The 11502-nt window shown below is 56.6% G+C and overlaps 6 protein-coding genes across 7 annotated transcripts in view; 4 read left to right on the forward strand and 2 right to left on the reverse strand.

Moving 5' to 3' along the window:
• SDRG_02977 (hypothetical protein) overlaps positions 1–1137 on the reverse strand; it is a gene marked incomplete at its 5' end in the record, with an annotated part of 3535 nt that extends 2398 nt beyond the window's left edge. Inside the window, 6 exons of the mRNA XM_008608590.1 lie at positions 32–62; positions 113–207; positions 254–305; positions 350–402; positions 453–696; positions 748–1137. Coding sequence (XP_008606812.1) covers positions 32–62; positions 113–207; positions 254–305; positions 350–402; positions 453–696; positions 748–1137 — 865 coding nt within the window. The remainder of the gene's footprint in view (positions 1–31; positions 63–112; positions 208–253; positions 306–349; positions 403–452; positions 697–747) is intronic.
• A 187-nt stretch (positions 1138–1324) lies between these two features.
• SDRG_02978 (hypothetical protein) lies at positions 1325–2343 on the forward strand. Its single transcript, XM_008608591.1, has one exon. It carries the CDS (start codon positions 1363–1365, stop codon positions 2254–2256), a length of 894 nt encoding a protein of 297 aa, XP_008606813.1. The 5' UTR covers positions 1325–1362; the 3' UTR covers positions 2257–2343.
• Positions 2294–5959, reverse strand: SDRG_02979 (the record flags this gene model as incomplete). 2 transcript variants are annotated; one of them, XM_008608593.1, is made up of 14 exons in its annotated part: positions 5833–5934; positions 5745–5788; positions 5597–5698; positions 5440–5546; positions 4262–5391; positions 4080–4211; positions 3834–4025; positions 3434–3783; positions 3149–3368; positions 3050–3095; positions 2921–3007; positions 2716–2875; positions 2571–2667; positions 2341–2526 (listed from the first exon to the last, which is right to left on the reverse strand). In XM_008608593.1, exons 1-14 carry the CDS (start codon positions 5932–5934, stop codon positions 2341–2343), a joined length of 2955 nt encoding a protein of 984 aa, XP_008606815.1. The 2 variants fall into 2 exon arrangements, with proteins under 2 accessions (XP_008606814.1, XP_008606815.1); XM_008608592.1 differs by having other exon boundaries at positions 2294–2667; positions 5833–5959.
• A 780-nt stretch (positions 5960–6739) lies between these two features.
• On the forward strand, positions 6740–7244 carry SDRG_02980 (hypothetical protein; the record flags this gene model as incomplete). The annotated part of the gene is made up of 3 exons (XM_008608594.1): positions 6740–6965; positions 7020–7043; positions 7096–7244. The coding sequence occupies 3 exons, from the start codon at positions 6740–6742 to the stop codon at positions 7242–7244; spliced, it is 399 nt and encodes a 132-aa protein (XP_008606816.1).
• A 570-nt stretch (positions 7245–7814) lies between these two features.
• On the forward strand, positions 7815–9938 carry SDRG_02981 (CAMK protein kinase). The gene is made up of 9 exons (XM_008608595.1): positions 7815–8105; positions 8156–8290; positions 8335–8417; positions 8476–8545; positions 8590–8657; positions 8703–8778; positions 8827–8923; positions 8970–9384; positions 9431–9938. Exons 1-9 carry the CDS (start codon positions 7875–7877, stop codon positions 9774–9776), a joined length of 1521 nt encoding a protein of 506 aa, XP_008606817.1. The 5' UTR covers positions 7815–7874; the 3' UTR covers positions 9777–9938.
• Positions 9939–11176: 1238 nt separating this feature from the next.
• Positions 11177–11502, forward strand: part of SDRG_02982 (hypothetical protein) — a gene marked incomplete at both ends in the record, with an annotated part of 459 nt that continues 133 nt past the window's right edge. Inside the window, one exon of the mRNA XM_008608596.1 lies at positions 11177–11483. Within this exon, the coding sequence (XP_008606818.1) occupies positions 11177–11483 (307 nt within the window). The remainder of the gene's footprint in view (positions 11484–11502) is intronic.

An 11502-nucleotide genomic window follows, 5' to 3' on the forward strand; every position in this document is an offset into this window, starting at 1 on the left:
TCGTAGAGCTCGTTGGCGAGATCCGCGTTACCGGCCATTGCCACATACTGGTACAATGTCGCCTGCAACGGCCCTGAGTCGCCAAATATGATCGTAGTCAGGAGGAGTGTACCTGAAGGGACGCATCTGTTCCGACAAACGACGTCGCGATCGACCACTTTTTCTGCGCGCAAAGCTTCTCGAGCGCTTCGCGCCGAAACCAGCTCTCTACACGAAGCATGACGCAGATGTTCCGACTCGGGCAGCACCGCACCGACGTCCGGAAAGGCCGCTTGGAGGCCGTACAAGTGTACAAATTTGTGCGCCTACGAGCTTTGTCACGTCCAACGTGGTGGCGACGAATGAGAACCTTCTTGATGTCTTGCTTGGCCAGTGTGAGCTCGACAAGGTGCGTCGTCAGGTCTACAGCGCCATTCATCAGTGGTCGTCGACCGCTACAAGAAGCGGCCAACGCTGCAGGTTCTGACTGGGCGCGGCCTTGAGCAATTGCTCCGCCATGGACCAGCTGTTGGTCGCGACGAGCTGTCCCAAAAGCCATGAAAAGTCCCACTGCAGCGCCGGGAAGGCCGCCACGAGCTTGAGAACGCTTATGTACTCTTGGTTTTGGACGAGCCTGCGTCCGTACGCAAGGACGCGCTCGTCGTCGACGGCGTGCAGCGAAAAGAGGCCCATGGCCTTTGTCACGACCTTGGCATCCTACAACACACTTGGCATATCGGCTATAAAGCACGCCGTGTCATTGCGCACCACCGTGTCGGCTCCATCGAGGGCGCGGACGACGAGCACCTGCAGCTGTCGCCGCGTGGCGTCGGCTACATAAGCCGTGGTCTCAATACGTAGCTCGTCCAGCGTCATGAGAAGCAAGTAGGCAATTGGCGCCGTCGTATCGGTCCAAAAGCGCATGGTCAAGTCGACAAGCGTCGCAGCGCACGCCATCGGATTCGTCGCGCGCTGGTCGACGATCATTCCCAAGGCTGCCTTGCAGACGCCAAAGTTGTTGACGGGCACCGCGTGGAAGAGCTCGCGCAAGAGGTTAGCGCAGCCATCGTCTCGAGCTTCCAACGACGCTTGGACATCACGCCAGCGCGAGTCGTCTATGCTTGGCGTGGATCTCGGAAGGCGTGCGCTCTCTGCCATGCTGCCGATTGCTACACAACACTATTCGAGACCAAAAATACCTAAATAATTGTATAGTGTACGAATTACATTATTTATTGTGCAAAACCTATATAGTATTATGCCTAATACTGTGAGCTACAGCATTTCCGTGCAAACCGTCGAACATCCTTCGGATATCGAAAGTGTATCCGGTAGCTTCGATATTTTCGCGATCTTGACACGGAGTGGCAGAACGCCTTGTGCATGCGGCTGCGCAGGAGCCCCGCTAAGTCGTCGACCAAGCCCATCATGTACACTCTGGGCGTCCTTCTGCCACTTCTCGTGCTCGTCTTGGCACTGCTATCGCAGGACGACCAGCCACTAGCGCTCAAGGCCGACGGCGCTGCGCCGATTCGGGAGCCCGTGGTCGCTGAGCCGGCGCCAGCGTCCAAGCCACGCTATAGCGCCAAGCAGCGCCGCGCCGTGGGCTACCTGCAAACCGCCATGGGTCATTTTGAGGCGCAAAAGTGGCCGCTCGTTGTAGAGGAGTGCGAGAAGGCGATCGCGGCCGACCCGGACCTCGTCTTTGGGCATGCGCTCATGGGCAATGCGCTCAACGTCATGATGCAGTGGGAGCGCGCGGCCGACAGCTGGCGCAAGGCGACAGAGCTCGAGCCAACTTCGTTCGAGTTTTACTACCACCTCGGTTTTGCGCTCTCGCAGCTGGCGCAGGACCAAGTCAACAACCAGAAGAAGCACACAATTGGCAAGCAAGCGATCGAGAGCTTCGAGACGTACTTTACACTGGCCGAAGGCGACAGCGACGCGACAACCGACCAAATGTCGCTTGCGCACGCGAGTCTCGCGGCCATCTACAAGACCAACAAGCTCGCCGAGAAGCAGGAGCTGGCGCTCAGCCATTTTGAAGCCGCGGCCGCTCTCGACCACACCAACGAGCTCGCATTCTTCAACATTGGGCTCTTGTACGCCGAAAAGTACGAGAAGCGCGGCGACGAGACCGATCTAGAGAACGCGCTGCGGGCGATCGAGCATGCGGTGACACTCGACCCGACCAACACGAAATACGTGGCGGTTCGAGACGCACTTGTGGGGCATTCGAGTCCCGCCGAGCTCATGGCGGCCATGCAGCAGCTCTAAGTCGCCCATTTCCAAGCTGGATAAATGGATATTGATAGCATTTCTTTCGACCAAAAACTTCAATCGTACAAACGTGGTTATTGCTTAGCCATGGCGCTTTGTGAGCGGCTTGTCGCTCACCTCGTCGCGGCTCCGTGCGGCGAAGTAGTCTCGATTGGCTTGGATCTGGTCGAGAAGGGGCTTGGCGTGGGGCACGAGTTGGCTCGTGAGCGTCCAGAGCGGCAAAACGACAAAGTCGAGAAAGTTGACTTGGAGGACATCCCGCATTTGCTATGTGGATCTATCGCACGGGTGTGTACAACGAAAAGTGCTACTGGGTTCTCCATGTGCGCGTAATGTGGCGGTGCGGGCAACCCGAGATCGTGCATGCGCTGGGCTTGATCGGCAAATTCGGCGCAGACCCGTTCCATCCTATTTTCTCATACACTAATAATGTCGACAAAAATGCGACACGAATACCAGAGCAAGGACGTGGAGGGCGATAGCGTCGAGTTGCCGAGGTCGCTCGTGTGCAGGATCCAGTTGAGGTACAACTGTTTTCCATTCGACGACGCGCGGAGGAGCTTTGGGTCGGCCTTCTCGGTCATGGCACTCACTAGCTCCGCGTGGTACTTGATGTCTACGCCATCACGTCATGCACGAAGGCGCCATGGTCGCATTCGACCTGTGTGGAGAATGCACTGGATAATGCACTGGCGCAGCGTAGCGTACTGGGAGGCATCGAGCGACCCGAGCACATTGCAGCATGGGTCTACAGGTAGCGCGTCACGCACCGATAAGAGACACCACCCACCGCGCAAGAGGCCAAAGAGAAGCGCAATCGAGTGCGACTCGAGCACCTACGATCACAGAGGACAATACGTCTTGACTCTCGACTCCAAAGCTCAGATACCGAAATATCATTGTAGCGGATCGCGAGCTCCGACGACGTGGCAACTTCAAACGCGTTGTCGTTGCCGGGGTGGCCAAGGTCGTGGCCAAGCGCGGCGAGGAGCACGCCGAGTGCATCCAGCTCATTAACGTCCGGTAGGCGGTCGGCCGCGAGCAAAAAGTAGGTCAAGTGCGTCACGCTAAACGCATGGTAAAAGCTATGGTACGGCAGCTCGCGGTATCTAGCACCGAGAGATATCATTTCTTAGTGCAACGGATGTATCAACTTGATACAAGCCGACGGTACCCGAGTTGCAGCGCGTCCAAAAACGTTTTGAACCCAGCGACGTCGATGCGAAAGGTGTCGAGAAGTCGGTAGCTGGAAAACATAGCAACGACGAGCGCCTTGAGCTCCAGAAACGTCTTTTCAAAAACGTTGATGTCGATCTGGAGCAAGGCGGGGGACGGTGTTAAGAACCGATCGGCATGGGGTCCCAACTCGGCCATCGAGACACTGCCCTTGAGCTTGGTGCGCGCGAGCTTGCTTGCTGCACTCTTGACGGCGTGAAACGTAGCAAACTCGTTGGATGTGAGAGTCTCGAGGCCGCTCGCTTGGAGAAGCGAGCGAATGCGTTCGTGTTGCTTGGCCATCGCGTGCTAGCCGTTCAAGTATTATAGAAGACAATATTTCCACGAAACGCCCGTACTTCGTGGTGTAGCCGCGAGACGCGCTCCCGGTCCGCGTGGACTTTGGCAAACATGAGCAGCGCCGGGTTCTTCTCAATGATGTGGCCCATCGCCGATGCAAACACGAGCAAAAACAAAGTGTCGTACGCTTGCACGTGGCGGAGGTCGGCGTGCAGCGTCGTCGCCGACGTCTTGTGCAACGCTTGGCTCACCTAACCCGGCCAAGATGATTGTCCTCTTCTAGTTTGAGTTGATGGAGTGAATACCGCGACCACGTCCCCCCGGGAATTGCAGATCGGGACGACCAGGCACGCATGCGAACCCGTGCCGGGGGCGTACTCGGTGACCGCGCCCATCTCGTCGACACGGACGTCTAGGTACCACCGCGTCGCCTTTGTCTACACCACAACAAGCAGACGGTATTAGAATGCCACCAGTCAAATCGTACCTCGACAATCGCGCCGACAACACCGTCGCCAAAGGGCACGTGCTTCCCACTCGAGATGCCGCTGCCGTTGAAGCTCCAGAGCTCTTGGTGCACGCGGTCGCAGACGTAGAGCCGAAAGTCCTTGGTGGCAAAGAAGGCGGTGCCGGCCGCACAAATGAGCTGCATCTTGCGTCCGCCGTCCGACGTCATCCACACGTCGTTCGTGAGCTCAAGGAATTTGATGAGCAGCTGCTTTTGGTGCGAGAGAAAACCAACGTCGGACGTGAGCTTGTCGATCTCGCACCCGCTGACCATGATGGCACGCACGAGCTTGAACACATTGGGCTCGCACGCCAGCGACGGCGCCGACGTCGAAACGCAGAGCACGCTGTAGTAGTCGGCCGTCACCGACGGGATCGCAACGACGGCGGCTGACACTACCGCCACCGCATCGCCGACGAGCGTCTGCACGAGTGCGAGGTCGCTGTGCGCGGCCACGGGCCCGACACGCGAGAGAAGCAACGTGAGCTGCGCAAAATTCGGCCCTTTTGGCTGCGGAAAGAGGCGGACCTCCGTCGCACCAGAGCTCGCCGCGGTCTGCAAAATACGCTCGGACGCCGTCGTGATTTGAAAGACCCACGCGGTCTCGGCGCCGACGAGCTGGACGACGCCGCGCAGCGCTTGCGCTAAAGCGGCATTGGCATTGGGGGGCGGCGCCTGGACGAGCTTTGTGATGTGAAGCGCGTTCGGACGAAGCGTCGGCGACGCGCAGGCGTCTTTGCGACGACCTTGCAACAAGTTGCCAATCGCGCCAATGAAGGGCGGTAATAGCACGGGACAAAAGTAGTGTTCCTTATAGCAGCGCAGCTCGACGACCGCTGCGAGGACACCGCGGACCAAGATGGGGTACGCGAGGTAGCTGTGGGTGCGCGTGCCGAGACGCCCATCGACGTCGGAAGCAACGTTGTACGCCGCATGTCGCTGGACGTTGAGAACAAAGACGGGGGACGGGTCGTCGGGCGCCCCCCGTTGGAGGAGGAGCTCCCCCGGCAGACTTTGCACCAAGCTGTGGTTGGTTTCGAGGAGGTCCCGTGACGTTGTCGCGCGCACGTGCAAGTACATGTCGGTCACCATGTAGACCACAAGACAATCTAGTGCACGTTTCAGAGGCTAGTTGACTAGAAGCCAGAACGTATTACCAGCACCAAGGACGCCAAACGCTTCATACAGCGTCTCCTGCAGCATCATGGTCACGCGCGCCGTGTCTTGCAGTGACGCATCGTCCAGCCGTAGTGAGGCCAGATACCTAGCACTTCGTGTTTAGTCTCGATCATACACGCAGGCGAAATGCCGCACCGATAAAAGTGGAGACGGCGAAAGGTCTCGTCGATGGTGGCGCTGGCGACGGGGGGTGCCGACGAGAGCAGCTGCTTCTCTAGCACTTGCTCAACGTTCAAGCTACGCACTGTGAGTCCATAGCACGCTATGCGAACGGTGCAACTACCTTGAGTGGCGGGTCGGCGACGGTGATCGCGCGGGGGGCTTTTTCTAGGGCATCGTGTCAGCCAATATAGGGCTCACGGCCGCTGCACCGTCGCGTCAGTGTGTGGGGGGCGCGGGAGCGAGGCCTTGGCGCGGGGCGCCGCCACCACGATGCTGCGGAACTCGCTCCCACCGCCTTTCCGGGGGCGCATTGGCAAATTCGTGAGCAGTTTCGCAGAAAACGCTCCTTGACCGGCGTCACATATTTTTACCACATGCTAACACGAGACAACGGGAGATTAATGTTCAAGCTAGGATTATTTGGCTGACGTGGCTACTCGAAGGCTAGTGGGCAAAGTAGGACAATGATTTATGGTAGAATGCTACAGTATATTGATGTACTACGAAAAGCTTGCATGATGTATCGGCTTGATCACAATGTCACGCAAGCAGCAAGTCATGAAATTTGCGGGTGGAATGTCGGTGGCTAAGAAACGGGCTTCGTTTCACTCGTATAACTCGAATCTCAATCTTAAAATAGCACTGGCTTACGAAATAATCCTTCGGCCTGGCTCTGGAAATAACGCCCAGCGAAATTCTAATTTCGTAAAACGAGATATTGGCGCCACTATCTGGCGTATCCGGCTCATCCGCTTAATTTAAGCTTGCTTTTAGTATTGAGATACCCGAGATAGTGCCTCGATTATTCTGGTTTTACGAAATTCGAGCGAAATCGGGCCATAATAGTGCCCAAAAAACGGTAAAGTATCGTAATTACCATTATTTTACCGTTAAATGAATTACCCACTTCCAAAAATCTATGGCGAAGCGCTCGCCCGCTCCTCCGACTGCCGCCGCGCGCGCAAAGAAGGCGCGCCGCAATGCTAGCACCAGTAGTGCTTCCTCCTCCCGTCTCGGCCGACGCTCCTCGTACCCTGCCGGCCGACATCCCAGGTGCCGCGGTCATCTACCGCTGCATGGCCAAGTCGACGCGCAAGCAGTACCGGGCGTCGAGCAATGCGTTCGCCCGGTGGACGATCAAGATCCATTACGCTCCCACTGCCAGTCGAAGTCGTGCAGCGCTACTATGATTGCCTCACGCACAAAGTCGACCGCAACGGCCAGCCGTTCGACCCTTCGCAATACAACTTGCGCAACTACGTCAACGGCGCCAAGAGTGCGCTTGTCTTCTTGCACAAGGACGTCTGCGCGATCTCGCCAGAACTTGACGCGATGATGACGAGTATGCTTCTACATTCCGACAACCATGGTCGCTGACTACTCCTTAGGTATTAAGGCAAGGAACCGCTCTCCATGGAGGGTACATCTCGCGAATGATTCCGTAGCTGACTTACCAAATGCCTTTTTTCTAGGCTACATGTATCTCGTCGAGACAGCTATAAAACCAAGTAGAGACCCACTCCTCTCCAAGAAGGCGCATGCATTCCTCGTGTTTTGCTGGAACCTAGCGACGCGGGCAGCCTCGAGAGCGACCATCATGTACGAGAAAATCACGTCTTAAGCAATAACATAGCTACTTACGTCTTTGCAAAAGATCGATCATACTTGTACATGGCACCCCAGGGACTTCATGCGTCAAGACGCCACGTCATAGCCTCCCGTATTGGATAAATACGTATAATATTTCACAGGTATCAGCCATTTCGCCCGAATTTCGTAAAGCACCATCTTTATTAAATACTAGCAAAGCGTGGACACTCACGAGCAACCCTCGAAACTCAACCTGGCACGACTGTCCCCTGAGCTGTCCCCCTGACGGTCCCCGGCCGAGCAGCGATCTTGTGAAATGTTGGAGAGGTGCATTTGCATTGGCTATTATGTCGCTCAAAAGGAATCTATTTCGACCAATCGCGTATCGCAGTGCTACGATCGGGCCTATTTGTGTTAATTATGGCGTGTGCCAAAGCTATCTGCCAGCGTGACCTTTGCGTGTGGCTGACGTATGTAATTCAGAGCGACGCTCGCAGTCGTATAGGTACTAAGCTTTGTTCTTTAGTTTTCATGAGCTCAAGGTAAACTTGCTTGTTCCCGTTGAACTTGGGCTTGATCGCATGCGTTGGTGCAAGTACACGCTGGCCCTTATGTTTGGCTATTTGTGGCAACAGACGTTTTCCGCACCGCTGATCGCCACATGCACCGGCAGCTGCATCGGTTCCGAGCGCTGCTGCCGCTTGCCGCCGCTGCGTGGGCGGCGCCTCCCGCCCACAACGAGTCCATTAACGATCGCTACGTCGTCGGTAAGCAGCTCGGCGTCGGCGGCTTCTCGGTCGTCAAGGCTGCCCGCGACAAGACCACTGGCGCGGACGTCGCGGCCAAGTTTTTCGACATGAAGAGCGCGTCCATCGATGAGATCGAGGCCGAGGTACTACTGCACTACGATCATAGTCCTGACACTTGATGCGGCCATATCAGATCGACATGCTGCGCTCCATCGGGCAGCATGCCAACATCGTGTCGCTCCGCGATGTCATTTACGAGCCGACGCGCATCATCATGATCATGGATCTTGTCCGAGGCGGCGAGCTCTTTGACTACATTGTGGAAAAGGTCGGACACTAAGAGCTGAGCGTTCTGCGACGACGTGGTTCTAGGGCTCCATGACCGAGGCGGACGCGAGTCGCATCCTGCGCGACGTCTGCTTGGCACTGGACCATTTGCACCACCGTGGTGTCTGGTGCGACAACGAATAGGGCTACCGCTTGGATATATGCTGAGTGAGCAAACTCACTTAGTCACCGCGATCTCAAGCCCGAGAATCTCCTTCTGACCGACACGTCGTCCCACCCTGGCATCAAGATTGCGGTGCGTCGAACGTGCTCCCTGTATATTGACATGGTCTTTGCTAGGACTTTGGGCTTAGTCGGCGACAACACATTGGCCAATCGATTGTCGAAGACTGCCCCACCGGCACCATGTATGCTAAAACTGAAACTGAATCTCAAAACACACGATGTGCTAGGGTGTATTGGGCCCCCGAAATCATCAAGCGCGCGCCTCAAGACGTCGGTGTCGACATGTGGGCCTTTGGCGTCTTGGTATTATGCTACTTGTTCTATCCAAACTAACGGCTCTCTGTTATATAGCTTTACATTACGCTCACAGGCATTCACCCGTTCGACCCGAAGGGCAATGCGTCAGACGCGCAGATTCTCGCTCTGGCGGCCAAGGGCGCTTACGACAGTACAAATCACAGTTGAAAGCGAGAGGCTGATGGCCGTATGTGTAGCCGACAACCCGTGGTATAGCAACCTCTCGGCGCCGGCCAAAGACCTCATCGCCCACCTCCTCGAGCTGGACCCGAAGCGGCGCTACACGGCCGCGCAGGCGCTCGCCCACCCGTGGATGCTCCATCGCGACGGCACGACGCCTCTCTCGGACGGCCTCACGTCGCGCTTGCAGGCTTACCGCCGCCTCCAGAAGCTCCGAGCCAACATCCTCACGGTGATTTTGAGCCAAACCAAGCTCAATGTGGCGAGCCTCCCGCTCTCGTCGCCGTCGCGGCTTCTCGTGCGGCGTGCGCGCACGGCCAACATTGACATGTACATGGAAGTCTTCCTCGTCTTTGACAAGGACGGAAACGGCTACGTCTCGCGCTCGGAGCTCGGTGCTGCGCTCCAATCCCTCGGCCAGCGCCTCACCGAGTACGTTCCTCCAGTCGGAAACCAAGTTGAATGCCTCTGTCTGTAGGCACGAAATTGACGCCATCATGGGCATGGCCGATGTTGACGGCGACGGCGGCATCTCGTTTGATGAGTTTGTGAGCATGATGAACTCGAGCTTGTTCAAGTGGGGGGCGCTCGACGAGACCGATATGCACGTGGCGTTCGAGATTTTCGACGCGAACCACGACGGCTTCATCTCGGCCGACGAGCTAGCGTATGTCGTGAGTCTCTTTGGCAACACGACGCCCATGTCGGAGGCCGAGGTGCTGGACCTCATGCGCGCGATCGACGCGAATGGCGATGGCAAGATCGATTACACCGAGTTCGCAGCGCTCATGGGCAACATGCTCAAGCAAAATGACCAAGTCTAAGGCGGCGCACGATTATTGTCACCACTTTGATTTGCAAACATATGTGACATCTGGTACTAACTTACTAGTACATGTACCACACTCTCCTTTTACGCCGACAAGCTCGGAACGATGCCATCGCCGCTGAGCCTCATGTGATAAAAAAATCCTTGCATTATTTCCCTTGGTTGAATTGGTTCCTACACTGCAGTAATGTGTATAGTACTCGGCAATAACAGGATCGTGGGGCCGATCGTTGAAGCACGTGCCGGTAGCGAGTCGCCCCGCTCATGCCCGAGGTTGAAGATGTCAAATGCTACACATGGAAGAGAAGGATACTAGCCATGAGAACATTGTCGTGGTCTGGTTCACATAAAGTACGATGGACGGGAGATGAGGACTGACCTCCAGCTGTCGTCAAGTGCACAAGAAGAAGAAACGCAGTGCCGTCCGTTGCGACGGTCTGAGTTAAGCAATGCCGCGATCGGTAATTCGTTGAACTGGAAATGATGACGACGAGAAGCGAGGCACGTCCAGCCTTGGGTGCCAGGAGCGTGCTCGAGGTGCCAGTCCCCACTCCAGCTTCCTCCGCCGCACACATGATGCAAGCAATTGCAGTAGTCGCATACAAGGTAAGTCACACATGCAGGGAGATACAAGGTGACGATCCGTTGCACCCAAGGAGCTTCGCAGGAAACTTGTGTTCTCAGATACGAGGAATCATATCTTTCGTTACGAAGCGCAAAAACTAACGCAATCCCGCTTCACCTTCTGACTCAGAAGGACTCTCTCTGTTCCTGGCTCAGATGCAACTAAGAGCCTGGATCAAAATAGCAGACGTTCAATGAAGGCGTGCATTCGTGAGCAGGGTCAAGGGTACCGGTACATCGTAGTGTCGCTCTCTGCGAGGTCCTGCGCGCCGTATTGACCGGAGTCTTTGCTACAACGTACGACATCGACTATGTAAGAGACACTATCTTCAAGAACCACTTGCTTCGCCCACGCAACGACGACGACGGTCCCACCCCCACCGTTAGTCCAAGGTCTGTCCATACATGCCAGCCTTCGCAGTGCCACGCTTGGTATGCAAGGTAAACGCCGCGCCCACGAGCGTTGCGTCAGCACTGTCGTTGCGTGTAGCAGCACACTCGGTGGTGTTGCTTCGAATGGCTTTGGGCTCTGCGCCGTTGGTATTTGTAGGTCGACTGGCATCGCTCACGAGGCAAAGACGACGCCGCCGCCATCACGCCGGCTGTTGCCATCCTCCAAACAGCTGGTTCGAATGCGACCACACATGTGCTGTGGGACTCACAGTACAGAGCACGTCCCACTGCCGCTCGTAGTGTGTTCTTGCGGTCGACTCGGTCCTTTTGGCACGAGCCGATCGCTCACTTTTCCATTCGATCTCCTCAAGAGACTCGATGGTGGCGCGACGCAACGAACTCGCACCGGCCGAGCGGCTCTCGTATGTGAGCTCCACGACGGGCATCATCAAGGGCAGCGCCGACGATGGCTTTGCCGAGTCCAAGACACCCGGCGAGCTCGAAGACGGCGCGCTTCGCAACGGTGACGCGCCCATCTACACGTCGCCCGAGATTCTCGCCCTCCTCTTCCAGTACGCGGCCATCGGCGTCGTCTACGGCGGCATGAACGGGATGCAGTACCCGGTCTTGACCGGGTACTTTACGCTCCAAGGCAACGTGCTCAACTCGGCGACAGCGCTCATGAGTCTTGGCTGGTCGCTCAA

The sequence above is a fragment of the Saprolegnia diclina genome, assembly GCF_000281045.1.
Source record: "Saprolegnia diclina VS20 unplaced genomic scaffold supercont1.7, whole genome shotgun sequence".
Taxonomy (NCBI): Eukaryota; Oomycota; class Saprolegniomycetes; order Saprolegniales; family Saprolegniaceae; genus Saprolegnia; species Saprolegnia diclina.

What these genes read in the sequence shown, in the direction of transcription:
- SDRG_02978 (XM_008608591.1), top strand. Translation starts at nt 1,363, where the DNA reads ATGCGGCTGCGCAGGAGCCCCGCTAAGTCGTCGACCAAGCCCATCATG.
- SDRG_02981 (XM_008608595.1), top strand. Translation starts at nt 7,875, where the DNA reads ATGCACCGGCAGCTGCATCGGTTCCGAGCGCTGCTGCCGCTTGCCGCC. An exon ending in TCGATGAGATCGAGGCCGAG is followed by an intron (nt 8,106 to 8,155) that starts GTACTACTGCAC and finishes CGGCCATATCAG; the next exon opens with ATCGACATGCTGCGCTCCAT. An exon ending in TTGACTACATTGTGGAAAAG is followed by an intron (nt 8,291 to 8,334) that starts GTCGGACACTAA and finishes ACGTGGTTCTAG; the next exon opens with GGCTCCATGACCGAGGCGGA.